General features: G+C 40.9%; 2 protein-coding genes across 13 annotated transcripts in view; one reads left to right on the top strand and one right to left on the bottom strand.

Annotated features, from left to right (window-relative positions):
* LOC122399260 (four and a half LIM domains protein 2) overlaps window positions 1-21,133 on the top strand; it is a 138,946-nt gene extending 117,813 nt beyond the window's left edge. For 9 of the 10 annotated variants that reach the window (XM_043399840.1, XM_043399815.1, XM_043399850.1 and 6 more), the window contains 3 exons: window positions 17,525-17,694; window positions 17,927-18,113; window positions 18,685-21,133. In XM_043399840.1, the coding sequence (XP_043255775.1) occupies window positions 17,525-17,694; window positions 17,927-18,113; window positions 18,685-18,842 (515 nt within the window). In that variant the 3' untranslated portion in view covers window positions 18,843-21,133. Of the gene's footprint in view, window positions 1-6,354; window positions 6,734-17,524; window positions 17,695-17,926; window positions 18,114-18,684 lie in introns of those variants that run through there. The other variant, XM_043399894.1, reaches the window with a different exon arrangement.
* A 1,781-nt stretch (window positions 21,134-22,914) lies between these two features.
* The window catches only part of LOC122398925 (protein FAM76A), an 89,951-nt gene continuing 85,061 nt past the window's right edge, over window positions 22,915-27,804 (bottom strand). For 2 of the 3 annotated variants that reach the window (XR_006259231.1, XR_006259232.1), the window contains exon 12: window positions 22,915-23,240. The gene's annotated coding sequence lies outside the window, so the exon portion shown is untranslated. The remainder of the gene's footprint in view (window positions 23,241-27,804) is intronic. The other variant, XR_006259230.1, reaches the window with a different exon arrangement.

The raw sequence follows: 27,804 nt of genomic DNA, 5'->3' as shown, positions 1-27,804 counted from the left end.
AATAAAATGGACCTCGAAATCGAGGATAAGAATCGCGTTCGACAGTCGGGCTTCGTAATCGTGCGAACCTCGGATCGCCAACGTGCCCCGAACAATGATTCACGGATCCCGAACGGACCATAGATCTTGCATTCGGCGTTTCTTATTAAGGCAACGAAGCCAAGGATCCGGCATTCGAGTCAATTACCGGCGTTTCGAACACCTACGTCTGATCTATCCAACGTACCCGCGAAAACTCAGGAATCGTAATCGAAGAATTCCCGCGTAATTGAAACTCTCGAGGCGGTCAGATAGAGAGGTTCACAGTCAACGACCGTCCTTGGAAGATAAAATACTTATAAATCGAATTATTAGAGTTTGATGTCTCGTTTTGAACTTTATTTTCGATTTAGAATATTATAGAATTTTTCTGTTTTATTAAAAAGTGACCAATGTGTTTATATTTTGGGTATATCTACATACTCTTGGTATTCATAAATCAAATTAGGTTTGATGTCTCGTTTTGAACTTTATTTTCGATTTAGAATATTATAGAATTTTTCTGTTTTATTAAAGAGTGACCAATGTGTTTATATTTTGGATATCGAATTATTTGGACACTGGAATAATCAAATACTCGAATATTTTGTCCATTGAATGGATATATCTACATATTCTTGGTATTCATAAATCAAATTAGGTTCGATGTTTCGTTTTGAACTTCATTTTCGATTATAAAATATTATTGAACTTTCGTATTTTCTTAAAGAGTGACCAATGTGTTTCTATTTTGGGTATCGAATTATTTGGATACTGAAATTTTCAAATACTCGAATATTTTGTCCATTGAATGGATGTATGTGGATATTCTTGGCACTTGTAAATCGAATTATTTAAGTTTGACGTTTAGTTTTCAACTTTGTTCTCGATCTATTCTAGAAATTTTGTGTTTTCTTAAAGAGTGACCAATGTGTTTATATTTTGGATATTTGAATATTCGAATGCTTGAATATTTTGTCCATCGAATGGATATTCTTGGTATTCATAAATCAAATTATTTAAGTTTGACGTTTTATTTTGGACTTTATTCTTGATCTTTTATAGAAATTTTGTGTTTTCTCGAAGAGTGATCAATGTGTTTACATTTTGGGCATCGAGATATTGGTATAATCGAGTCGTCCCAGCCCCTGGCGGGGTCCAGGGGACCCCCAGGTGGGAAAGTGGGTCGAAAAAGGCTGTTGGGCAATTATCCGGCCGACCTTTTCCGTTTCGGATGACTCTGAACTGAAGACTATAGGTTTGTCTCTCGTAACCTTCGCCGATCGCAGACGGCGTGGAGTGCACCGCGACCTATTTAACGCGTGATTCACGTCCTCGCGACCCTGTCGGGGACCTAAACATTCTCGTCACCGGTGATTTTCGCTCCGAAAGCACATTAAACGCCCACATACGCAAATCAAGCCCATCTACATCTTACACAAATTGATTACCTTTAGGTCGATTTTAAGAGTCTGCAGCAGATGTTTATTTCATCAAACGGAAGCTTTCATATTTTTATATATCATTCCAGCCATTGACAAAGAGGAACCATACACAGCTGTTTCGTCCAGATAGACTAGGGTTAAAATTTAAAAAAAAATCACGTTTTAATTGTGTTTCTTCGTACATTTTCCACCGAACGTGGAGAAGAAAAGGGAGACCGCGATAATTCGGTCAAGTACGCTCGAGGTTAAGGTGAAACTATCCGCTGACGAAATTCTGGGAACGTCGTCGCCGGGGATATCGCGGCAGAAACATTCGTCGTATCGGGGAAAGCAATGCTAGGAACGAGCCATCGATTTCGCCTCCGTTTTCGAGTTACGTGACGCGCGTGGGAGTTTTCGTTTAATCGTACGTACCTGGCCAGGTAGATAAAAAGCATCAGATAGCGACAGAATCACCAGGGTACCGTTTCCATCCGTGAAAATGACTCCGGTGCCAGCGCGTGTCCGTGCACGCGACCTTTCGAAGAAACTTGCGAGATCTAAGGGCGAATCGAGACACCGGGGATCTCTAAATCGACCTCACCGACTGGGGGAAACCCCCTAATGCCTCGATCGTGCTTGCATTTCGTCGATAGGAACTCAGAATCGTTGAAACCTATGTTTGGTAATCTTCTGATAGACTCTGGTTCTGCTAGAGAACTTTTTGGATGGAAATGATTAAGCTTCTTTCCATTGTTCGATCAGGGGAAACTTTTTAATGTCAGATTTAGTGGGCATTGATCTTATATATTCTCATATATTCATATATTATTGATCTCATATTTTATTGATCGCACGTATATTTATTGATACCTTTCATGTTGACGATTACCTTAAAATACGATTTTTCTTTCAATTAGAATGTGTATTCATGCCATTGCATCTGTCAAATTCAACTTAAGTTGTTAAAAAATAATATTTACGCGTTCTGCAATTTTAAATATGGAATCTGACGTGTTAAGTTAATATTTTTATCGTTGCATTGAATCAAATTTAATATAAATTGCCAATAAAAACACAGGTTCTACACAGAAATAGGTCTTCCGCGTTGGAACATGAAAAAATAATAATAATTACCAGAGTTCATATTTCTGAAAATTAAATAGTCTATATTTTCCATTGGAATATAAGGAGAAACTAAACAAAATTTCATCCAGATTGAACAGAAATATTACAAGTTATAGGAAAATCACAAACACACAGATTTAATCGCGAATATGCCTAACACGTTAGAATATGAAACATGATCTAATGTGGAACTATATTTCGTTTGTAACGAGCTTGGAACAATTAACTTTCTCTTGGTCATCGAAGTCGTAAAGAACTTCTGATCTCACAGTGTAAATTTTGATTCCATTATCCACGAATAAGTTTGTACATTTTATTGGTTGTTCGAGAAATTGTTTTTTTTTTGTTTAACTAGAGTATCAGTGGGATCGTGGCATTAGTTGTTACAGGATCGAGCCTGTGCATTGCGGTCGAGCGTCACGGGAAGTGGTTCCCGTTTCTCGATTTACTTACCGACCTTTCGACAGAGCCATTCGATAGCGTTCTAATAGCATGCAAGCTCAATCGCGAACGCGATACTTTATCTACGATGTACTTAGTCTTGTCAGAGGCTACGTTCCTAGTACCTATTATTAGGCTGTTGCGTAAATTGTGTCAGTCAGAGTTCCCCGTAAATTCGATTTTTGAAAACCGCCTACACTCACGTCGAACCGTCTATTTTAATCTGTGACGGCATCTCGTGACAGTCATGTCATTTCATAATCTCTGAATTTATTTCACAATTTTAAAACAGGAGTAACAATAAGTTTCGTCCCGGAAAAATTGTCGAATTTAACACTAGAACTATAAAACTAGTCAAAATGACCCATTCGTAATTTCTAATAAAACCTGTAAAAAATTTACTCGACTGAATTTTTGGAAAATCGTTATTTTCTATAAGAGAATGAATAAATACTTATTTCCATTGCATTATACATTTCTATCGTTTCAATTTCCTTGATACAAATAAACACACTATAATTATCGGTAGTTCTAGTGTTAAAGAAGAAACTGGGTTTGTCTTCCTTGGTGGAGGAACAACGCTTCAAACGATTTTTCAAAAATATCTTTTCATAATTTCTAAATTCATTTCACAATTTTAAAATAGGAGAAACACGATAAGTTTTGTCCCCGGAAAAATTGTCGAATTCAAAGTAAAAATTAAGTTTGTCTTCCTTGGTGAATGAACAACACTTCAAACGATTTTTCAAAAATATCTTTTCATAATTTCTAAACTCATTTCACAATTTTAAAATAGGAGAAACACGATAAGTTTTGTCCGGAACAAATTGTCGAATTCAAAGCACAAATTGGTGGAGAAATAATACTTCGAATGGAAGTTGAATACTTCTTTGAACTAAATTTTTAATACCTAAAATAGTCGAAGGATCTTAGAACTCTTGGAAAACTACGAATGTGAAATTGAATGCAAAGTCTGTTATCTGTTCACGTGTCGCGAGACGTGATTTATTCGAACTGGAAGCGATGAATCACAAAAGTGCAACACATTTTTCAGTTATCGGGCGTCCTTTTTGAAGAGGCTGCGAGAATTCGCTAACGTCGTTGATTTCGAGCGCCTCGTTGCTGCTAATCGCCGGCAAGCTAATCACCTAACAGCCTCGCGGCGTAATCGACGAAGGAAATGTTTGCAGAGAAAATGATCCTCGATCGTAAACACGGCCATTAATAAGATGCAAAATTAATTTCTTAATAACGAAAGATATCGAGAATCGTCTCTATATTTATTATCGTTCCTACATTTATTAATCGCCGCGATAAAATTGTGAATATACGATGGATCGAACATTGAGATTATTAAAAGACTCGATAATATTTTTATTTCCATGATCTTTTAAAAAATTGTTGACTCATGTTGTGAATCATACGAATAATTGATGGAATAATTGTCCAGAAAATTTGCTTCAACTAAGACGACGAAATAAATTTTAAATTTAATAATTTTTAAGTACAGTCGAGGCTTCGAACTGATATTTTATTCATAGTGAAAGACTGAGTGCACAAATTGGACAATTTTGAATTACCTTGTTTGAGAAGAGAGATATTAAAATCAAAAATTAGTCGGTTTAGATGATTTAATAGATTATCAAAAATTGTTAAAGTAATTCTTCCTCCATGAAAGATCAGAATAATGGTTATTTCGAAGGACATTACTATAGTTGACGCCACCAAGGCTAATTCACGGATATCTGATAAAGTTGCTTTTATTATCAGTCTCCTATTGATTGTAAGTCAATTATGTGTTAACATATACTTCTTGCACCATAAACAAGAACGAGATAACGTTTGTTTATTGTTTATATTCGGTCACAAAGTTTCACTGACTAACATTAACACATTGTCCACCGCTGACGTATCAATTCGTCATTTGACCATTAGTAACCGATGACGAGTTCCCTCGTGTCGAAACACAAATATACAATTTAAATCATACTTTGCATTAATTCTCGCGACAAAGCTTTCGCTATTCAAATATTACTGCTTCGTACGTTTGAAACTGAATTTCGTTTCTGAGTCGTTTCGTTTAACAAGGTGCAGTCTGTATTTTGTATTTGGTAGTTTGGTGATTTTTAATGTTAAATTTCCCCCTGTAAATCGAGCGTGGATCAAAAGTTGACCATAATAATAACCTTTTTGTGAGATCGATCGAGTTAAAGAAAATCGTAGCGATCGTTAGGATGAGGCATCTTGTATGGAATATCTTGTATTTTTTATTTGGTAATTTGGTAATCTCTAACAATGTATTTTCCCCTGTAAATCGAACGTGGATCAAAATTTGACTATAGTAATAACCTTCCTGGAAGATCGATCAATTTAAAAAAAATCGTGGCGATCCCTGGAATGGAACAACCTGTATAGAACATTCCATATTTCTAATTTAGTAGTTTGGTAATTTCTAACGTTGAATTTCCCCCTGTAAATCAAACGTTGACCACAGATTTCCCCATAATAATAACCGTTCTGAGAGATCGATCAAATTAAAAAAAATCATAGCGATTCTTGGGATGGAACAACCTATACAGAATATTCTATATTTGTTATTTGGTAGTTTGGTGATCTCTAACGTTGAATTCCCCCCTGTAAATCGAGCGTGGATCAAGATTTCTCCATAATAATAATCTCTTTTTGAGGTCCATCGAATAAAAAAAAGTCGTGGTGACTGTTGGGATGGGACACCCTGTATAGATACGGGTGGATGCGATCCAGAGTGGTTCTGGCCGAGCGTGGAACGGCTCGAACTTTATATCAGTGAAGTAGAAGACACGTTGCGCGTGCTCGTGGTTTGTAGGCCGACTCCAGCGAGCTGTTCCTGGCCACGGTGCTTCAGTGACTCCCAAGACTCCGGGCCAATCGCACCATTGCACGATTTCATCGCGTTTCGTCGTGTTTTTCGCCGCGATCGCGCACACGTCACCCCGGCTGCGTTTCTGCCCGTAGGTTTGCCCGCGGTTTTCTCGCATCTCGGTTCGAATTTTCAGGAAATTTATCCTCGAACACCGAGAATCGCCGTGCTTAAAGCAATTCAATCGTTGAATCATTAATTTGTATTTAACACACGGAATTATTGGATTAAGAAAGTGAGAATAATAGTGAGTAACGACACACTATCATCCCCATTTTTTTCTACTTGTGTAGCTTGTTATCATTCTCGTTTTCTCGGTCGAATAATTTTGGTTCGTCTTTTGTTTTTGGAAACTTCTGTGGAAACTCCAGACACAATGTTCTGTCAAACTATTATTCAATCGAGGGCGTGAAAATTCTTATTTTTTCCATAAAGTATTGCTTTCTAAACTGTATCGCGAGGGGGGTTGAGAACCGCTGCTTCCAACCCCTTCCGTGTCCCGATTAATCGCCGTCGCGGCGCCCGTTACGATAAACGAGCAATCGAGAGCGAGAAAATCATCGTGTATTATCAGTGTCCACGTTTGTTTCGCGGAGATCCCGAGAATAGTAAAGAAAAATGGCCACCGACGCGTTGAGCGAACGGCTGTCCAGCAAGCTTCACCTGCAAACGAAGACCGTGGGTGAGGAGAGGATAAAGAGGGCGAAGGAGAAGGACGAGGATGTAGCGATATTCAGCATGTTCCCGATGGAGGGCGACCCTAAGTTCAGGTGCTGCCTGGGCAAGGACTGCATCCTGGGAGACCCCAAAAAGGCGGACCCAGGTGACCATCCTCCTGAAAACTCGATGATCCCCCTCAGAAATCGATCGAATCTACCGATTCGAGCAATCGAAATCGTATCAGTCTTTCATTCTTTCATGGAAACGTGGCTGTCGTTCAGCAAATTAGGGTACAACAGGGTTGAAAGAAATAATTTCACTTTACAATACGATTTTCTAGGCATCGTTCCTTAAAGAAGGTCCACTAGATCACAATTGTTTGCTATTTATTTTTGTATTCGTTCCTTTGACGCTAGATCTATTTGTATCAAGGGGATTAATGCGATAGATAATGCATTCTCTCATAGAAATAATTGTTTATTCATTCTCTTACAGAAAGTTATGCTAAACTTCCGAAAATTCAGTCGAGTCAATTCTTAACAAGCTTCATTAGCAATTGTGGGTCATTCTGACTGCTTTTTGGTAGTTCTAGAGTTAAAACACACACAAGTAGATAATAGAAACGTTTCAATGAACACACTGTTTATTCATTCTCTCATAGAAAGCTATAAACTTTCAACATTAGCAATTATGGGTCATTCTGACTGCTTTCTTGTGTTAAAGCACACACAAATGGGTAATGGAAACGTATTGGAAATTATTCACAATTAAAAAAAAGAAAATTTTGAACTTTAATACCCAAGAAACATCCATTTCTGATCGTCCCACCAAGTGGGCCACTGTTAATCGAGATCTTTCGATATGGGGAGTCAAAAAAATAGCGTAATGGAGGAGATCTATTTGTCGGGGTGTGGAGTGCCAGTTTTTCGAAAGCTCCTGGACGCGTTCGCGTTTCGAGTGGCTGTGTATCGGAGGACGTTGCAAAACCCCGAGTGGACGCGGGGGCGGCGGAATAAGGTCCCGTTCTCAAAGTTTTCCTAAGGTCGACGTCGGCACGCCGATCGTGGGTCGACGCGGCGCAACCGGCTGGCCGATAAACTAGTCGATCAAACCAGGCGAAGCGAGAGAGAAAGGGCCATGGACAGGAGGAAGGAACCCGAATGGAACCGCGACCTTATCTGGAAACACGAGCACGGCCACGCTCGATTGTCCTCGGCGCACATGGCTAACGAACTCGCTAATTATCCGCGGGACTGATCGAAAATTAGCGACGACGAGAATTAAGAATCCCTCGAAACTACGCGAAATATTCCAATCTTCCACACATTGAATCGACAGGGTCGAAATTAATTATTCTGTCACTTGCAATCACAGCCACCCCCCTCTTTTGCAGTACATCTTTTCCTATAATTTGTTTTTTTCTACCTCATTGTAGCAAAAAAGTCCATCCAAGTATCCATCGTGTGACTTTGTCTAGTGTTCAAAACTATACTCAAAATATTCAACCCTCTGAAATTGTTCTGTCACTTGAGATAGGAAACACTCCTTTTGCAGTGCATCTTTTCTTATAATTTCTCTTTTTTTCTACCTAGTAGTATTAAGAAAGTGTTCAAAACTATACAGAAAGTATTTAACCCTCTTACAATAGTAACCACCCCTTTTGCAGTATGTCTTAGTTTATGAAATATTTATCAGCGTACATAAGTAATTTTGTTGTGTTCAGAACTATAATATTCGATCCTTTAATCCTGCGGATCTATCAAGATAGTTAAAATGACTTATTCAGTCACTTATAATAACAACCACCCTTTTTGGAGTACATCTTTCATCCTGAAATACTTATCGAGCTACATAAGTAATTTTATAAAGTAATTTTGTCGTGTTCAGAACCGTAGTATTCAACCCTTTAACCCTGTGGATCTATCAAGATAGTCAAAATGACTTATTCAGTCACTTATAATAACAACCACCCTTTTTGGAGTACATCTTTCATCCTGAAATATTTATCGAGCTACATGAGTAATTTTATAAAGTAATTTTCTATTTATTAAAACCATAATATTCAATTTTATAACCCTAGACCTCCCACAATAGCCAACATCAATTATTCTGTCACTTGCAATAACAACCACCCTTTTTGAAGTTAATCTTTCATCCTGAAATCTTTATCGAACTACATGAGTAATTTTATAAAGTAATTTTCTATTTATTAAAACCATAATATTCAATTCTTTAACCCTGAACCTACCACAATAGCCAACATCAATTATTCTGTCACTTGCAATAACAACCACCCTTTTTGAAGTTAATCTTTCATCCTGAAATCTTTATCGAACTACATGAGTAATTTTATAAAGTAATTTTCTATTTATTAAAACCATAATATTCAATTCTTTAACCCTGAACCTACCACAATGGCCAACATCAATTATTCTGTCACTTGCAATAACAATCACCCCTTTTGCAGTGCATTTTATTTCCTAAAATTGTCATCGACGCAAACAATCGTGCAAAATAATTTTCTCTTTTTGTCACAACGTAACCAGAACGCTATCCATCGAGTTTTCCACAAAAATAAATGCTAGTAGGGAAACAGAGGGATTTGTGAAATTTCCCCCCCAACGGGCGTTGCAAGCGCGGTTATTTATTCGAATAAACAGCAAGTGACATCACTATTGAATCGCACTGCGAATTCCAGTCTCTTTTACGCAACAACGAGCAAATATTGTCGCATGCATTTGCCCCAGCGAAGCTGAGCTCCGTTTACAGAAATTTGAATCGCGAATCGATCGACGAAAACGATCGACGCCCATGAAAGGAGTCTTCCTCCGTTAGAAACGATCCAAGGAGGACCGGTCGATCGAAAATATGTAATCGTTTGTTTGTTCCGCGATGCCCGTCGATTATGCTCGTTACTCCATAAATCATAGATCTCGGGAGTAGCGATTATCGCTCGAGACTGGTCGGTTCGGTCGTCTTGCTCGTCCCATGGATCGTTATCTCTTCTCTTGGAGTATTTTGCGTCTTCGATTCCCGGATGTTTATTTATTTCACGATGGATTTGCGGACATTTATTACCTGTATTTTTATTCAAACCTATCGCGTTGATTTTTCTTTCGATTGAAATACAGATTTGTTCGATATGAATCAGTAAAATGTAATGGTTAGACTGCGGATCTTTATGCAAATTCACATTTTTATTAATAGAATTAATGAAACGGAAGCTTCGCAGAGGGCTGTCTCAACCCCTAAATATAATAATTCGTATCTTACTTTAAGTATTTCTTATATTTTTGCGTATTAAATGCATTCTGTAGTTTTTTCAGGATTAAAATTTCCCATAAATGCATAATCATCCGCAGTCTAGTAATGATTGTTAATATGCAATTGGAATCGAATCGATAACTATTACCGTAGTCACGAGCAGAAAATTTCAATTTTAAGTTCCAGTCGAAGAATTCTTTCGCCGGTTTATTTGAGATTCTGGGCAATGTGGATTGCACAGCGATCGCGATCGATCGGATTATCTAAACAGGAAGGAGAAGTCGATCGTTTGAAAGAGATCCATGACTTCAAAAATTTTGTGACGGATAAGAAACCCTATTAATATCTCTGATGTCATTCGAATGTCGACGGCGCGTTCGATCGATATCGATCGGTTCGACTTCTTATCGTGACGTAATCTTTTTCAGCTCTGATTGTCCATTAATGTCGGTTGTCAAACGATCGCGAGACCCAATTAAATTCTGCTTTCTCAGGATACAAAAAAAAAAAAAGAATTTGGAAAATTATTCATTTTTTGAACGATCAGGTCTCTCAGAAAGTCACATATTTTATCGAAAGAAACTAAATTTATTTAAATCGAGTGTTGGACCAATTTAAATTAAAAAATAAACCTGACAACGAGTTTTTTCGGAGAGTCACGTATTTTATCGAAAGAAACTAAGTTTATTTAAATCGAGTGTTGGACCAATTTAAATTTAAAAATAAACCTGACAACGAGTTTCTTCAAAGTGACATATTTTATCGAAAGAAACGAAATTTATTTTGATAAATGGCGCCACAGTGCTAATTTAAAAATAAAGAAAATCGTAAGTTATTTTCGACCGTGCACCGAGGACTTTAAAAACGATTAAAATTCATATGCAGCGAGGAGTTAAGTCGCGTTTGACACGCGTCACGGCCACGGTTCGAGAACGAGCAGGGATTTATGTAACGATTAAACACGGTTATGCAACGGAACGATATAAAAACGAGTCGGGACGCTATCAGGGCGCTGCATATGGGCGAGAAAAAAATAAAAGATACTTCCATCGAAGGATCGTCGATCGTCGCTCTCGCGATCGGGAAAGTCGCGGGCTACTCTTTCCATAGATCGTGGATTTATATTTAGACCTGACGCGGCTCGAAGATCGCAGCTTCCGACGTATCGCCAGCGTCTCTGCAATTCGAGACCTCGTAAAATTCGAAACGATTCCCGGGACGCGATCCTTGAACTCTCGTTTCCTATTCTTCAGCTTCGTTCGGGACTTTGCAATGCATATTCGCCTAAATAGAAGACGAAGACTCGAAAGCTCGAACGCAATAACGAGGAAAATCATTTTCCACGAGACGAAATTATTGAATTAAAAAAAAATAAAATAAACAGGCGTTTTTTTATGTTCGTCGAATAATAAATACGCTGACTGTGTTCGAATAAAATTTCCTGCGATTTTTATACCGATATTCATATCGAAAGCTAGTTTGTTGATGAATGTTAAGTAAAGTGAAAAATTTAATGTGGAAAAAAAATAAACAAGCATTTATTTATTCTCGTCGAATAATGAATATGGCTGAGTGTCTTATTCGAATAAAATTTCATAGTTCATTAAGATAAATATTAAAATTTTAATTCGTCGTTACCATTAAATGAAAAATCTAATCTGGACGAAATTGTTGAATACAAAATAGTAAACGTTTATTGCTCGTTTCATATTGGATTATTCGAATAAAATTTCCAGCGATTTTTAGATCGATCGAAAGGCGGTTTGTTGATAAAAGCTGAGGTTTTAATTCGTCGTTGCTGAGATTCGTCGAGGGGAAACGTGGATTTTTTTTTTGAGAGTGTCCATCGCGTCTCGATAAATCGGATCACGCGATTTTGCACGGCTGATCGGGCTCGCTGGAGCGATGGCGGGGCGCGTTAAGGCGACGCATAATGCGAGATTACCACATCGTCGGCCTTGGACCATCAGACTTTATACATATACGGAGGTATTGCTTGGACGTACTGACGTCACGGTCCTCCTCTCCTGACTCACGATGGACCACCGCGAGGAATAGCGCGCGAAAAGCGCGACGATCGCTTTCTTCGTCGAGGGCAGCTGGGAATCTAGGCTACCCGGTGTCCCTGTCGAAGCAAGCTCGCAAGCAAATGCCTCCAGCCATCGTATAACACCACCAGTTGTCCACCAAACTGGACAAAAATCGTCTCAGGCCACTCTGTCAAAGAATCTTTCACTTTCGCCCGAATAAAACTCGATCGCGTACGTGTATCGAAAATCTCCAAGAAACAAAAAAGTTTCTAAATTTAGTTCTCGATAATTTATGTGGTACACGATTTTATCGTAGAAACGAGCATAAGCGAGATATAACACGTTTTAATCTTAGGAACCTTGGGGGGGTTAATTTTTTAAAAATTAGGGGATGGTGGACAGTTTCAGAAATTCTGAAGTGTAGAATACTAATAAAATATTATTTCTCGTCGATTACCATCCATACCATACGATTACTATAGCACGTTTTATTAATCTTGGGAACCTTGGGGGGTTAATATTTTAAAAATTCGGTGATGATGAATAGTTTCAACAACTCTGAAGTGTAGAATACTAATAAAATATTATTTCTCGTCGATTACCATCCATACCATACGATTACCATAGCACGTTTTATTAATCTTGGGAACCTTGGGGGGTTAATTTTTTAAAAATTGGTGAATGGATAGTTTCAGAAATTCTGAAGTGTAGACCACTAATAAAAAATTATTTCACATCGATTACCATCGTACGTTCTGTGTGTAAAAGTATTGGCTAGATTAAAGAAAATATTACCCGCTTGTATACTCTGAAGCATAAGAAATTTGTCATCGTCGACCCTCGATTAAAATCAATTAAAAAATTTAATTTTCTTCGCCCATGTACGAATGAAACAAACATTTCTTAGTGTTCAGTAACACGATGGTGAATATAATTGAATTGTTCTGTGTAAATCAATCCACTGCTAGCAAAGATTTAGTATCGAATTAATTGTTAACGAGCACAGCTGCCGCGAAGAGGCATCTCATCGGTGAAAAGACAGATTTCTCTCGGCATCGTGAAGATCGTAAGACTCTTTAGCACCGGTTCATCCTATCTTGTCAATCTTATCCATAGAAATCTTTCACACTCTCGTTCCACTCGCAGTTATTCGTTTGCACAATGCATATAAATTCCAGGCCTCATTTTCCTACCTTTCTTCTCATTACTGCAACGATCTTCCAACCTACCCCCCTTTCGGCACCGCCAGATATTTTATTCATCCTTATTTTCTACGACTTTTTCCATCCAGCAATTATTTTAATCTATTTCCTCGCTTTGTTTCGTTTTTAATTATTCCTGGAATTACTTTGGGGCCAGTTCACATAATAACAATCACAGTCGTGGTTGACAATTAATTTCTTCCATTCTATTCTCACTATAACACGTTCGAAAAGGTTCCAACAAGAATATTTTCCAGGATTAAAATTCCGCGATGACTTCGAATAGATCGAAGAAACCTGTTGCTCGATTTGAGAATTTTTTATTCACCGATCTCGTTAACCAAATGAAAAGTATGTCGAGCAGAGTGAAAGGGGGGCGAAATACAGCGGATAAGGGGTTGGTTCGCAAAAGTGTAATGAAGTCGACGAGCAGCGAGCGTTGAAATCGAACGAACGCGAACGGATCGTAAATCTCATTTGTCCGCGTGCTAATTTGCGACGTCTGATTGATCGACTACCATCGAGACGTAACGGTGCGCTGTTCATTTATCACCGTACTCGCGTCGGGGATGATAAAGCGTTGATTATAATTGACGTACGCGGCGGCAGATGCACGACGCTCGAACAATTATTCGCGCGACCCTCGACGCCTCGAACTTCGTTCCAAGCTTTCTCGTTACGGTCTCAAATTAAAAATTAATATTTATCCCATACATGCGTAATAAATAAAATATATTTTTGCATTTAAAAATAGTAAAAAAAAAAAAGGTAACTTGATGGGGATTCGAACCTGGGACCAAAAGCTTGGTAGTTGATCGTTATACCGATTTGACCAAATTTGGTCAACTAAATTAAAAAATACTTGTCTTATTACACACGCAGTAAATTTTAAATCGAAATATCTAGAAAATGAAGGTTCATTGTGAGAAATTTATTAGGGTTTTTTGATACTACATACTGTAATATTATATCTATCGTTTCGAAAGCAGTTTCGACGACTGCGAGGTCCCCTTGTGAGAGGTCATCTACGACGATCGGTCCTATTAGATCACCTTTCGGAATAGCTGGCCGTTAATTCGACTTGCCCTTGACACAAGAGAGAAAGAAAGAGGAAGACAGAGAAAGAAAGACGCTCGTACGCCCACGAGCGAGAGGATCCTCTCTGGTCATCCGTTAACGACGTCCCGCCGCGCACAAGCTGGTCAATGAGATTTTGCATAACGATAAAATTTAAAATACCGAAGCCAACGATCCTGGATCCTGGTTTTCTCAAAATACGTTCGATAGTTTACCGAGATATTTAATACCAAAGTCTTTGGGGACCTGCTTATCCATTGAAACGCGGGGACAGTAGTTTAGTTGCTCGCCTATCATTATTATGGTACTTTCTCTGAAAGGTTAGATCCTAGTTGAAACACTATTTAATGGTGAATTTTTTTTTTGAAACGCCATGAACAATTTTGAAGTTTCCCTGGGAAACATTTTAATAGGAGATTCTAGAGGCCAAAATAAGACAAAAATCAAGAATACCAATTTGTTGATGGAGGTTTCGTTTAAAAATTATTAATATTTGAAGTTCCGCCCGAACTGAATTTTTTTCTCGAAAATACGCAGGATTTCGATGGTATGTCTATTCACCAAAAACGATTGTAATTAACCCCTGTAACCGAAAATAATTTTTCCAAAACGATTTGAAATTTTTTTTTCGTCGAAAAATTTCAGCACCTTCTCGAATTTTTTTCTCGAAAATGCGCAGGATTTCGGGGGTATGTCTATTCACCAAAAACGATTGTAATTAACCCCTGTAACCGAAAATAATTTTTCCAGAACGATTTGAAATTTTTGTTTTCGCCGAAAAATTTCACACCTTCTCGAATTTTTTTCTTGAAAATGCGTAGGATTTCGGGGGTATGTCTATTCACAAAAAACGATTGTAATTGTCCCCCGCAACAGAAAATAATTTTTCCAGAATGATTCGAAACTTTTCAATTTTCAGGGTAGCAGACAGTTATGGTCAGACATTATAGCTTCAGTAATTAATTTTTTTCTCGAGAATGGTTAGGATTTCGGGGGTATGTCTATTCATAAGAAATGATTATAATTGATCCCCGGAACCGAACATAATTTTTTCAGAATGATTTGAAATTTTTTAATTTAATTTTTTTTATAACTTTTTAACGAAGCCTCGATCGAGAAATTGATATTCTTGATTTTCGTCTTCTTTTAGTGTCTAGAATCTCCTGTTGAAATTTTTCCATGAATTTGTGAATTTTAACAAGGTTACGAAAATAAGAACTGTGTGTGTACCTTGCAATGGTCTAAAATAAAAAATTTTACTTTTGTAGAATATTGTATGGTTCTGATCTGACAGTGAACATGTTAAAAGAAGAATGGAAATTTTTTTTTACGCCTACACAGTTACATTTTAAGCGTTCGAATAAATTGCCACACATCGGTGATTATCAATCGTTGGAATAAAATTCACGTTTCAGGATAATGTTATTTCCGTTGCAGCATGCAATTTAGAGTCTCGTGTCCGCGAGCAGGAAAAACGCTCGTAAAATTAACGATTGACCACGCGTTAGGCCGTTCCGTGACCATAAATGCACGGTTCCATATTCCGTCGTGACTAATCTCCGTTTCCTTATAGAATCTTTCCGTATACGACACGTCGAGGCGATCGTCGAAAGCGCGATTTCGCGTGGGAAGCGAACGTTCGACGACACGGTAAATTTATATTACACCTAGTACCGCCATAAATTGCAAGTATATTGTTGCATTCCGCGTAAAATTGGACAAAATTGGGAAATAAAACGGAGGAATGCGGTCGAAGGAGCAATCAATATGCTTTTAAAGCGATCGGAAAGCTATTAAAAATTCTCGATATTTTCTGAAACGGTTCGATAAAATGGAAGTATTTCCACCCTTGCTTCGACCAATTCCATCGAAACAAGCGCACTCGATCGTTGGATGTAGGTTATTTAGCGACCGTGACTAGAAAGTCGAACGAAACTTTTCTACGTCGTAGATGACACCTATCTTCGCCGGCCATCTTCCGGTTTTGCGCGACTTTTTCCGCGTGTCGATGAACTTTCCAACAACACGAAAGGTCGTGCTCTTCCGACATCCGTTTAAAACGCCCTCGTAAAGCCAAAAACTATTTTAACAAACACAATTCACGGGATGTCCATTAAATTTTAAAGCTTGTAATTTGTCGCGTGTCTCGAGTCGTTTGCAGCCTGTTATTTTACAAGCTCAGATTCCGTACGATTGCGTTTAAAACACCCTCGTAAAGCTAGAAACTATTTCGGAGTCGTTTTTAACAAACACAATTCACGGGGTGTCCATTAAATTTTAAAGCTTGTAATTTGTCGCGTGTCTCGAGTCGTTTGCAGCCTGTTATTTTACAAGCTCAGATTCCGTACGATTGCATTTCCTCGAAAGGGGGGGTTCCCCGTCGTCGATCGAGCGAACTCCTGGGGAATTCATCCCCCGGGGATTAGCTCGTGCACGCGAACCTAGAACAGTTCGAAGCAATGGCGCCTCACGCGATCGTCTCGACGCTCAAATGCATCCCTCGACGCCGACGTTGGCCACTTTCGCGAACAAAATTCTCTGAACCGGTAGTTTACAAACTGTTTCGAACAGAACCGCTCCGAATGGCAAGTATAACCCTTCGTTTAGTATCCTTGGGTCACAGACGACCAACGACAAAAATTGTAAGAAACAGAGAGGGTTAACTTTTATTTTAGCTAGACTAATATTGCCCTTTGGTCGCGAGAACTCGAAATTTAGCTTATTTAACCCTTTTCGTACAAAGTTTGACGACTCCTGGTCCAGACTCTAAAATATTCCACCCCTTCGTGTCTCTGGTGCAACACGAAAACGTGAGACATTGCAGATGCGTCGAATCACCGAATGAACATACAGATGGCTCTGAAACTAAGAATAAGTCCGGAGTCGAGGTTCCTCAGCCTGTTTCGCGCCATGAATCTCTTCTAGAACGTGGAATTAATCCACCTGGAACCCACTCTCTATGAAATCTATCTAAATGCAAATTTATAAAACAAAATACAATTCTGCCGGGGGTGTGACTTTGAATTTATAATTCTAGCGTAGTCTAAATGCATAATAACTTAACGATACAACCTCATCGATATATAAACTGTCTGACAGACTGTGCGATTATTCAAATTTTACGCAAGATCCACAGTCACGTTATCATATAACGGGTTCACTGTCCAGTGTCTTCAGTGGCGTATCCAATAGCGTTGCGATATGACCCATATACGAGTCACGGGCAGTGAACGTGTTAATCATAATTAATGGTGATCTTGCAAAAATCTCATGGGATTTATCATAGATAAACAGGGCACTCTAGATCTATTTGACTCGTTTCTCGAATTTCTAAGCGTTGAGTGTAATTGCAATGTCTGAGGATCGCCTATCGCGTTTCAGGTACGAAGAAGATGGAGTACAAGACCAGACAGTGGCACGAGAAGTGCTTCTGCTGCGTCGTCTGCAAGAATCCGATCGGAACGAAGAGCTTCATTCCGCGCGAGCAGGAGATCTACTGCGCCGGATGCTACGAGGACAAGTTCGCTACACGATGCGTCAAGTGCAACAAGGTACGGTCCTTTCCCGCCCTCTGAACAAGTACTTTCCCTCGATAGAAATTTCCAAACTTAAAAAAATCGTAGTCCAGATCGCGACAGCATTCACTGTCCAGTCTCTCAACGTTGTATCCAAAAGCGTGGAGCTATGACCCGTATACGAGTCATGGACAGTGAACGGGTTGACATTAATTATTCTGGAACAGAGTTCGCGTTAGGTAAACGAAGATGTTTTGGTGTCTTGCAGATCATCACCAGCGGTGGCGTGACGTACAAGAACGAGCCGTGGCACAGAGATTGCTTCACCTGCAGCAACTGCAACAACTCCCTTGCTGGCCAGCGATTCACGTCGCGCGACGACAAGCCCTACTGCGCCGACTGCTTCGGCGAGCTGTTCGCCAAGAGATGCACCGCTTGCTCCAAACCGATCACCGGTCAGTTCTGCTCGAGCAAATACTTGAAAGACACAATCGATAGCTCTTTAATGAGGAAACACTTAGAATCGTCGATCTTCAACTTTGAAAACGTGCAAAATTGCATTCTCGTTAAAATTCGTCTCTAGTTCTTTAGTGGATCGTCGAAATAATTGAATTATATGTATTTGCAATGATAAATGAAATTTGAAACCATCTTGTCCATGTGTTCACTTGAGACACATCTTCGTTACATCGTTGATAGATAGCTGTCGCTAACAGTGGTCATTTTGGTAACTCCTGCACTCGCCAGGAGAGGGTTACACTTTCTCGCAAGTACTCGTACATATATAAACTCTTCGTCTGACCAATGAACGTCCTCACGTCTAAAGCAGTCACACACTTGAGACAAAACTGACGGGGGAGTGTATTATTAATATTAGTTTGGCTCACGTTAGGTGCAAGACTATAATAGATACACTTCGTAGGCAAAATCAATTAATTTCAAACGGCTGAAAGCTACGACAAGAGACAGGGAACATTTGATGAATCTACCAGAATAATTGGAATAATCCGATCGTTTATTTTCCAGGCATTGGCGGCACTCGCTTCATCTCTTTCGAGGACAGGCATTGGCACAACGACTGCTTCATCTGCGCGGGCTGCAAAACCTCGCTGGTCGGGCGTGGTTTCATCACCGACAACGAGGACATCATCTGCCCCGAGTGTGCCAAGATGAAGCTGATGTAAGGGCGCGCGGGGCGACGATACCGAAAAAACGAAGACGGAGGAAGGAAAATTTGATCAAAACTTTTTTGGACCGTCGAGAAGATCCACGTCACGGTCCATCGTTTCTACGCGGACACGAAACCAACGTCACGATTCTCCCCCCCTTCCCCCCCGTTAGGAACGAGAAGAACTCCGTTCCAAAAAAAGAGAAAAAAACACAAAAAAAAAAAAAAAATGAGAAACGATCGAATTTAAATCGCGAACAAAGATTTTTTTGATCACGACGCTGTTGTTCGACCACACTTTCGGAATCCAAGCGACGATAAAAATTACCGTGTTTCTCCCACCCCCTCGATTATATTTTCAGGAAATATATATATATGTCTCTCTGTATACCCATAGCCGGGAAACGCGGTAGTCCTTATCGAAATCGAACACAAAAAAACCAAAAAAAAAAATACAAAAAAAAAAAATCATTGATCAGGGACGATCCCTTCGTGTCGATCGTGGAGACCGGTTACCGGGCGCTTCTGAGCTTCGTAGTTTTAGAGGCCGTAGTCGTTTTGTGATTTCTCGATCCCTCCGCGCGACGAGGTAGCCTCGAAGACGGAGGGACGGAACGAACAAATGCCTTGAAGAGTCCGAGAATCAAACCGCCTTAACGTAATTACTGTCGTCGGAGTCGTTACATTGTGTTGATTAGAAGATGAAGCAGAAAAAAATTACGAAGAAAGCCCGCGTACACCGTCGTGAATTGTTATTAACGTTATTGTTTTTGTTTCTTCGCTTTCGAAGGCAAACGAAGATGAATCCTATATATTCTTATGGAAACTAAATTTGATATACGTACGTAATAATGTTATTTTTATTTAACTTAAACTCACACACTTACACGTCATACATGCACACACACACATACACACACAGAGACACAAACACGCCACTGCACCCTTCTCGACGCGATATTGTACAGTAAGACTCGCGACAAACATCTTGGAAACGGGGTGAAACGGAAGTTGGCACGCCCGAGGCCGCGTGGGAATCCCAGGAGGCTTCCTTCGGGATTTTTAGAACTTTTCTGGAGGGCAAGGGATTCTGGGAATTAAATATTTTACGTAAGGGATCGTTACCTAAAGTCTTAAGCCCTGGAACCTAGGACTCTAAAGATCAATCTAGGATCTAAGCACCCGCGAGACATCTTATCGACCTAGACTTCCGAGTATCGAGAGTTCAAGAACCTGGAACCAAAAAGGATACTAGGACCAAGTAACTAGGAGTCCAAGAATCACCGGATCCCTGGACTCTAGGCCCCCCAAAACGGTTCTAGAATTTAGGGAGTCCCCTTGGCGTCCAAGACTCGAAACGATTCTGACATTTAAACGTTTAGGAGTCGAGACATTTCTAGCATTAAGGAATTGTTACTGACCCAGACTTCTAAGCCCCGTGAGTCCCAACAACCGACTCCTGAACATTTAAAGGGTCCCAGAATTGAAATCACTACCAGTCGCTGAATCTCTAGCATTAAGGAATTGTTATTCACCCAGATTCCCAAGTCCCGCGAGGTCCAAGAACCATCGATTCCTGGAACTTAGGTCTCTTGGGGATTCTAGGACTCGAGTGTCTCGAATGTTGAGAACTATTTGGAGACCCAGACTCCTGGGATCGTAAGAGATTTAGAAGTCCTAGAATCGTTTGTTCGTGAAACCTAGGTCTCCGTGGACTGGGGTCGTCGAGGACCAAAACCTAGATCTTTAGATTCTTTGGATCATCGAGGTTCAGAGATCAGAGAACACCTGGGGTTCCCTAGCCTCTTTGCGTACGCTTCCATCGTAAACGAGCCTCTGCACCCGAGCTAAAAGAACAGTGTATGTGTTCGTGCATCAACGAAGATGGTTTCCATCGAAGACGATCGACCTTCTTCCTCGATCGCTGCTGTTCTTTCATTTTTTTTCCTCTCGAGGGAGAAAGCTGATCGCGATCGGAACGACCACGCGAATTGCGGGCATTTTAGCACCGGTCGGAACGAACTGGATAAATAATAGTATTAAAAAAATAAAGAAAAACACGATTAATCACACGCACTCACCGACACGCATACCAGGACGAGTGTGCGGGCACGCACACGCGGAAAACACTAATTGTGGCCTTATCCGCACGAGTACATAGGTGGTAAACTAACGTCATACGAAATAATTATCGTTACATTGGTACTTGATAGAGATTTATTATACATCGTCGAAGCGATGGATGGGAAAATATAAGCGTGCAAGCGAACGGGCGAACCACTGTAGAGGCGAATGAACAAAACGATACTCGCGAAAATGTTTGGGGAATTAAAAAAGATAAACGAGTAATGAAGGGAAACGTTCGACGCGCGAACAACAAAGGATCGTGATGACCAATAAATTACACGTGCTATATAATGTATGTTCTTACCGATCACTCACATACTAATCGCCTTAATTAGTAAACGATAAAGAGCAGAGATTATTCTATATTCAGCGTATCGTATACACTGTTATACTGTGAAATTGATAAATAAATAAATGTAATTATTTACAAAGCGTCTCGAGTTCTTTGCCGGCGACGGGGTTACACCAAAAACAGGGAGTTCAACGAGTGGAGTGGCGAGCAGTGACGCCTCACACTATGCCAGATCACGCGTACGTGACCTCGTGGAGTTACGGAGAGTCGACAAAGGCAAACCGACGCATGCCCTCTCTCTCGATTCTCCGAAGCTGCCCGAAGTAATTTCGTACCGCCTCGTGGGAGTCGAGAGAGGAAGGCTCATTTGCCTTCTCGCTCTTGAACAACTGAAGTTCGACCTCACGTCCACGGTATACGATTCCAAGTCTCGACTGCCCAGGTATTTTTACTTTCCGACCTATGTAGACGGACATAAGCAAGGTACTATAGTGAAACAAAATTTTGTGAAATTTTTCTTACGGAAATACACGTTCTAAGACCCCCTGACCATATTTGAATTATTGAACAAAAATAAATTCTTTTTTATTATTCCTATGTATGAGGGTACATATGTATATCATTTCAGATATCACTTCTGATATATCTGGCAACGTATAACCATTACCGCTGGCTACTGGCAGCCTCTCGCAGCCTCCGCTGGCCTCTGCTGGCCTCTGCTGACCACTGCTGACCACCACCGATGCTTCCGACAAAGGGGGACGATTACTACATGTTACTGCTTGCCCCTGCTGGTCTCTGCTTGCCTCTGCAAGCCTCTGCTGCCCCCTGCTGACCACTACTGACCACTGCTGACCCTTGTTAACAACTTCTGCCATGATATATATGTATTAAAACATTGTATAATGTAAATCTATGGCAATAAATGATATAATTACAAAGAATTCTATGTGTTCTCATCATTTTTTACCTTTCTTATCCTCTCCAAATCATTACCTTAGTTATAAGACTCCCTGAAACTCCTTAGACCACTAGGACGTCCTGAAACACCTCGGAAGTCCTGAAACTCAGAACTTTGCTAAAAATTCCTAGTTCTCAAGAATTTTCGGTGTTTCCAAGAAATGCCAGGACTTCCCAGTTGTTTCAGGCCTTTCCAGCTGTTTCAGGGCTTTCCGGCTGTTTCAGGACTTTCCAGCTGGCCCGGGATTTCCAAATTCCAAGTTGTTTCAGGACTTCCCAGCTGTTTCAGGGCTTTCCAGCTGATTCGGGATTTCCAAAATTCCAAGTTGTTTCAGGGCTTCCCAGCTGTTTCAGGACTTTTCAACTGTTTCAGGACTTTCCAGTTGTTTCAGGACTTTTAATTTTTGATTTTGGCAGCAAGTACGAGAGCTGGGCACTTTGGGAATCCAATTTTAACCGGAAAACGGTCTCTTAAAACTAAGGCAATGATTTGGAGAGGAAAGAAAGGTAAAAATGATGAGAACACATAGAATTCTGTTAAATTATATCATTTATTGCCATAGATTTACATTATACAAGGCTTGAATACTTATACATCATGTCAGGAGTTGATAACAAAGGTCAGCAGTGGTCAGCAGTGGTCAGCAGGGGGATGTAGAGGCATGCAGAGACCAGCAGGGGCAGGCGGTAACAAGTTGTAATCGTTATACGTTGTCAGAAGCATCGGGAGTGGTCAGCAGTGGTCAGCAGTGGTCAGCAGGGGCCAACAGAGACCAGCAGTGGCAAGCAGTGACAAGCAGCCGCAAGCAGTAGCCAATCGTAATCGTTATACGTTGTCAGAAGTATCAGAAGTGGTCAGCAGAGGTCAGCAGGGGCCAGCAGAGGCAGGCAGAAGCCCGCACATGCTGGCAGAGGTTAGCAGAGGCCAGCAGAAGCCAGCAGAGGCTGTGAGAGGCTTGCAGTAGCCCATATTAATCGTTATACGTTGTCAGAAGTATCAGAAGTGGTCAGCGGTGTGCAGAGGCCACCGGAGGACTGTAGGAAAATTCAAAAGTACATGTAGCCGTACCTTATACTTCAGGTAAAATGGAGTATAACTGGGTAAAACAGTTTTGTGACAATACCTGCTAACTCAAGTTACTGTTCTAAAGTAAAACGCTATGTTTGTACTTGAATAAAGTATTCGTCTATATCCTTTTAAAATTTATCTATCCGACCCATACTTTTAGAGTCAGACGTCTTGCATGGCCGTCTGACAGTGAACGGATTAAACTACTCGTGGAGATCGATATATGGAATCGTTCTAGAAAAATTATTTTTGGTCGCGGGGATCGATTACAATCACTTTTGATGAATACACGTACCCTCGAAATCCTACGCATTTTCGAGAAAAAAAATTCTTTTTCTCGAAAGTAAAATGTAAAAAAACCTGGTGGGAAAACGTCCAAGTTTGTCGTGAAATAATTGTCTTCGACGCTAGATGGCAGACATTTTTCTACCAATATCCATCTTAGCAACAAACAAAACGTTAATTCTAATTCTTCTAACATACCAAACCTCGTATAACACGAGGTATACCTAGTCTGTGCTCCTACAAAGTGAATATATTTCATTGAAATTTATTTCTGAAGTAGATCTCGTGTATAACTACAAGAAAGTATTAGACAACATTCCCGTTGAGTGTCAAACAAATTTATTAAACATCAAAAATTAATTTTTACGGAAAAAACGACAGAAGGTAGATGGTGGATAACGATGTAATCTTTCAATATTAACCAATCGCAAGTCATGTAGGCGCTATCTCGCGTCGAAGATTGCGAACTATTTCTCGACAAACTTGAACGTCCTCGACGTAGATAGCGGTGCAATCCTTCGTATATAATGCAATTTGTTATTGTAATAATAAACTTTAAGACTAAGTTTATTAAATTGCCCGACGTATATAATCTCAAGCTAATGTATATTACTCCTAACACGATGTGAAAGTATGTTCATGCACATAGAAAAGTAGAAATTATAACACCAGGAGAAACTATTGCTCGATAAACTTGGGCATTTCGCCGTCGAAAGCGAAGCGTTTATAAATCCATTGCTTCGATGCAAGGTTTCCAATTGGACTTACGTGTCGCCATATTCGCGTGTCATTTATTCATCAAAATAAAGGTTTGCACTGCTCCAAACGGATCCACAATCCGACTGGACGAGGTTTAAAATTGGGTATAGTGTTTCAACTATATACGAGGCCCGTTTAAGTTCCCGGGTATTTCCGCTAGATGGCCACACAATTCGTCGGCCCACAGACCGCCATCGCGAAAGAAACGATGAATTATTGAAGCAAGGCGAACGACATTCGTGGGAACAATTTCTAATCACAATTCGCATGGATTCGCGCTGCGTTTTCTGCATGTTTACGAAAAGAAAAGGCCCGAATAGTAGACGGAAGAAGTAAAACGAGACGTGGGCTATAGAACTTAGAAGATGATATCGAGCATAGGCCTCGGTGGTTCCCCTTTTCCTTCAACACACTTCTTCGTGCATCCTGTCGATCTCGGACTTCCGGTTGCACCAAGGTCGTTCGTATCGTCGAAGGTTATTCCGGGGCACGGTGTCAATGGCACCACCCCCGATTGATGTCGCCTTTTCTACAGGGGAAACAGTAGCTAGACATAAACGAGGACTGTAAAAGTCTATCGCGTCCATCGGTCCGAAGATCCTCAAAACCGAAGGTTCGTGACTCCTCGCCGGCCAGCAGCGTAGGAAAAAGAGAAACGAGAGGCGATACGTAATTGACGAAATGCGCGCGGGTCGAATTAACGAGCCTGTTACCGGGGATATTATCGCCGGTAATATTAAAAAAGAGAATTTACGACCTTGAAGATTCGTATCGCGGGCTCGCGGTGGCATAAAACACGTAACAGTTACTTGCAGAAAAATTCCTGTACGTTTTCGTTCCCCGGAGCGAGCCGGGCTTAATTAAAAACTCTTGGTAAATCGAGTAGCCGCGAGCACGCCACGCCAATTAACTTTACACCGGAACCGACCAAGACGACCGTACGATTCAGGTGGGAGGAGGGGGGGAGAGGAGAGAAAAATGAACGGACACGGCCGCGAAGGAATTGGTTTTCCGTAAAAACCGCGGTAACAAATTGGTCCGCGATGCAAGACGGCCGTCGAGAAGCGCCCGGGAATCGCTTTACATAATCTGAGACCGCGATGAGAGGGCCAGCGGTTCCTTTGAAACTCTGACCGACGTTTGATTACGATGAAATTACGTTACTGCGCTTTGATACCACGGGGGGATCGCGTACAGACTTCCGGCGGAGCCTTCGACGCGAGTTTCGTCGCTCTTTGCGATCCTCGTGGCCGCCATATTGGTTTTTTACGGGAGCTCCAGCGACATTTGCATTTAGTGACGCGTTGGAGATTAAATTTTATTATTTTCAACGTGGCGATAAACGGTGCCTACAAATAAATAAGAAAAATATTGATATTAAATTTTTAACGTGGCGTCGCCTCCCGTGCTCGCCACCAGAGGGCTCGCGCTCTCACAAGCGCTCGACCAACCCCTCGGTTGCTATATATACACACCAGGGCCTGCTAGAAAGCCTTCTAAACGAGGTTTTTGAAAGTTTTCCCTCGAGCCCTGACCCAAGGAAAATCACAATATCCTCATAAACATTCCAGAACCTAACAAACGTTTTTAAGTGCAGGTTATAAGGCGCCAAGGTACTGCAGAGGAAGCATGAATACGAGTTAAAAAAAAAACTAGAAAGCCTTACTGACGAGTCCACTAACACACCAGGACGAAACGCGCCCCCTCTTTCTTAAAAAATAATTATAAACGATGCTATTTTTTTAAATGACCAATCGCTATATTGCTACCGTGAGGGAAAGTGTTGCTCGAAGAATCAAAATTCATTCTCAACATCCGGTCAGACGTTTACTTTTACCGAGGAAGGTTAAAAAATTGTTTATGTTAAATAATATTGGTGAAAAGGGACGCTTGAGAAGCACTGGGTCAAGCGACGACCTAGTCCCGCGATCGAACTCGAGCCGGAAAATGAAATATCGTTGAAAAAAACGAACTTAAGGGGGACGGGGAACGTCGTCGAGTGTCCTTCAATTAACGAGAGAGGTCTAGGATTCGATCGGTCCGGGAAGGAAATCGCCGGGTGGTCGGACTTCCGTTGTGGCGGGCGCGCGCGTGCTCGTCACAGCACACGCACAAGACCGAGGTGAAGCGAGGTCGATGGAAAGTGGCATAATCGCGGATGTGGATCGGCTCAAGGAGAGCAGAAGAGGAGATCCTTTACCTTACTTATGTAACGAGCGGCAGCTCTGTGTCTCGTGTCTTCGACCGCATCCCGAGGACCCTTCTCTTGACCGTATTCCCCTCTCTCTCCCTCCCCCCGCCCCCTAATCCCCTCTCCGCGCGAAGCTCCTGCCGCCACTGTCCCTGAAAATTCCCCGTTCTCATTGGGTCGACGCCGCTGCACCCTCGTTTCTCCTACAGCCCCGTTCCTCCGACTGTTTCCAATTGTCCAGACGACCCGTGGGGGTAATAGTCTCCCGGATTCGCATCCAGGGGGGACGCGAGCCTTAATCCCTCGCGCGTAATTGGATGAAAAGGGGATTCGCGGCGGTCGAATTCCCGTGGAAAAAGAATTTTCGAAGGGTACGCGCCTGGATGGCGTTTGGTATCGACGGGGTGCAAGAATCGTCGGTAATTAGTTGTTAAATGCTGGGTCGGTAACTCTGTATTATCGACGGATAATCGGGAAAGAATCGACGAGTGAGGAAAAAGAACGATAGAGGCGCGATCGTGGCGCAGAAAAAAGAGATATTTTGTGTTTTATAATTTTCAGAAATATCTGTTTTAGTTTGTTTAAAGAACGTATGAGATCGTTGACCTTTATTCATATATCATTGCCGACACTGGCGTGGAAGAATAAAAGCTACGACTAAATATGTTATTCGTAACTTTTGTGGAGAACTTTAGGGAAGAATATACTTTCTAGATTAAATATACCGGGTGCAGAGATTCCTTTCACGAATCGGCTAAAATAAAAAGGTTTTCTTCCCCGGAATTCAGCAGACGTAATGTTACGTCTCCAGCAGGCCGGTTTACGAGGTCCTTTCCGTTTCTTTCTTTTTCATCCCTCGTCTTCTGTTGCCTCCGGTCGGCGCCAGAACATCGCCGAACAACCACTGTAACACGGTCGATGACTAAGCGAGTTATCCGTGTACGTGTGTTTCGCGAAGATTATTTTCCAAATTTCGGGGCGAATCCAAGAAAATTACCACAACTCCTCGATCGACTCTACAGCAGCGCCCGCTTTCAAGTAACGCGCTCGTCTGCAATGTCTAGCGCGGGGATAGCAATCGCTACCTACCCCGGTTTCAAGCAAACTGCGATTTTTCTACGTTCAAACGCGACAAAAAGAGCGTAATTAAATTTATTTCTGCATCCATCGAGTTGGAGGAGACTAAATATTGAAATTTTGCGTTTTTACAAATATACAAGGTGACCAGAATATTTCATGGATGTTCGATTTAGAGTAACAGAAGTGGCAAATGCGTTTCGTCAAGCAATATTTCA

Source organism: Colletes gigas, unplaced genomic scaffold (assembly GCF_013123115.1).
Source record: "Colletes gigas isolate AHSC1104 unplaced genomic scaffold, ASM1312311v1 Colletes_gigas_Sc00002, whole genome shotgun sequence".
Taxonomy (NCBI): domain Eukaryota; kingdom Metazoa; phylum Arthropoda; class Insecta; order Hymenoptera; family Colletidae; genus Colletes; species Colletes gigas.
This window is presented reverse-complemented; position numbering and strand designations above follow the sequence as displayed.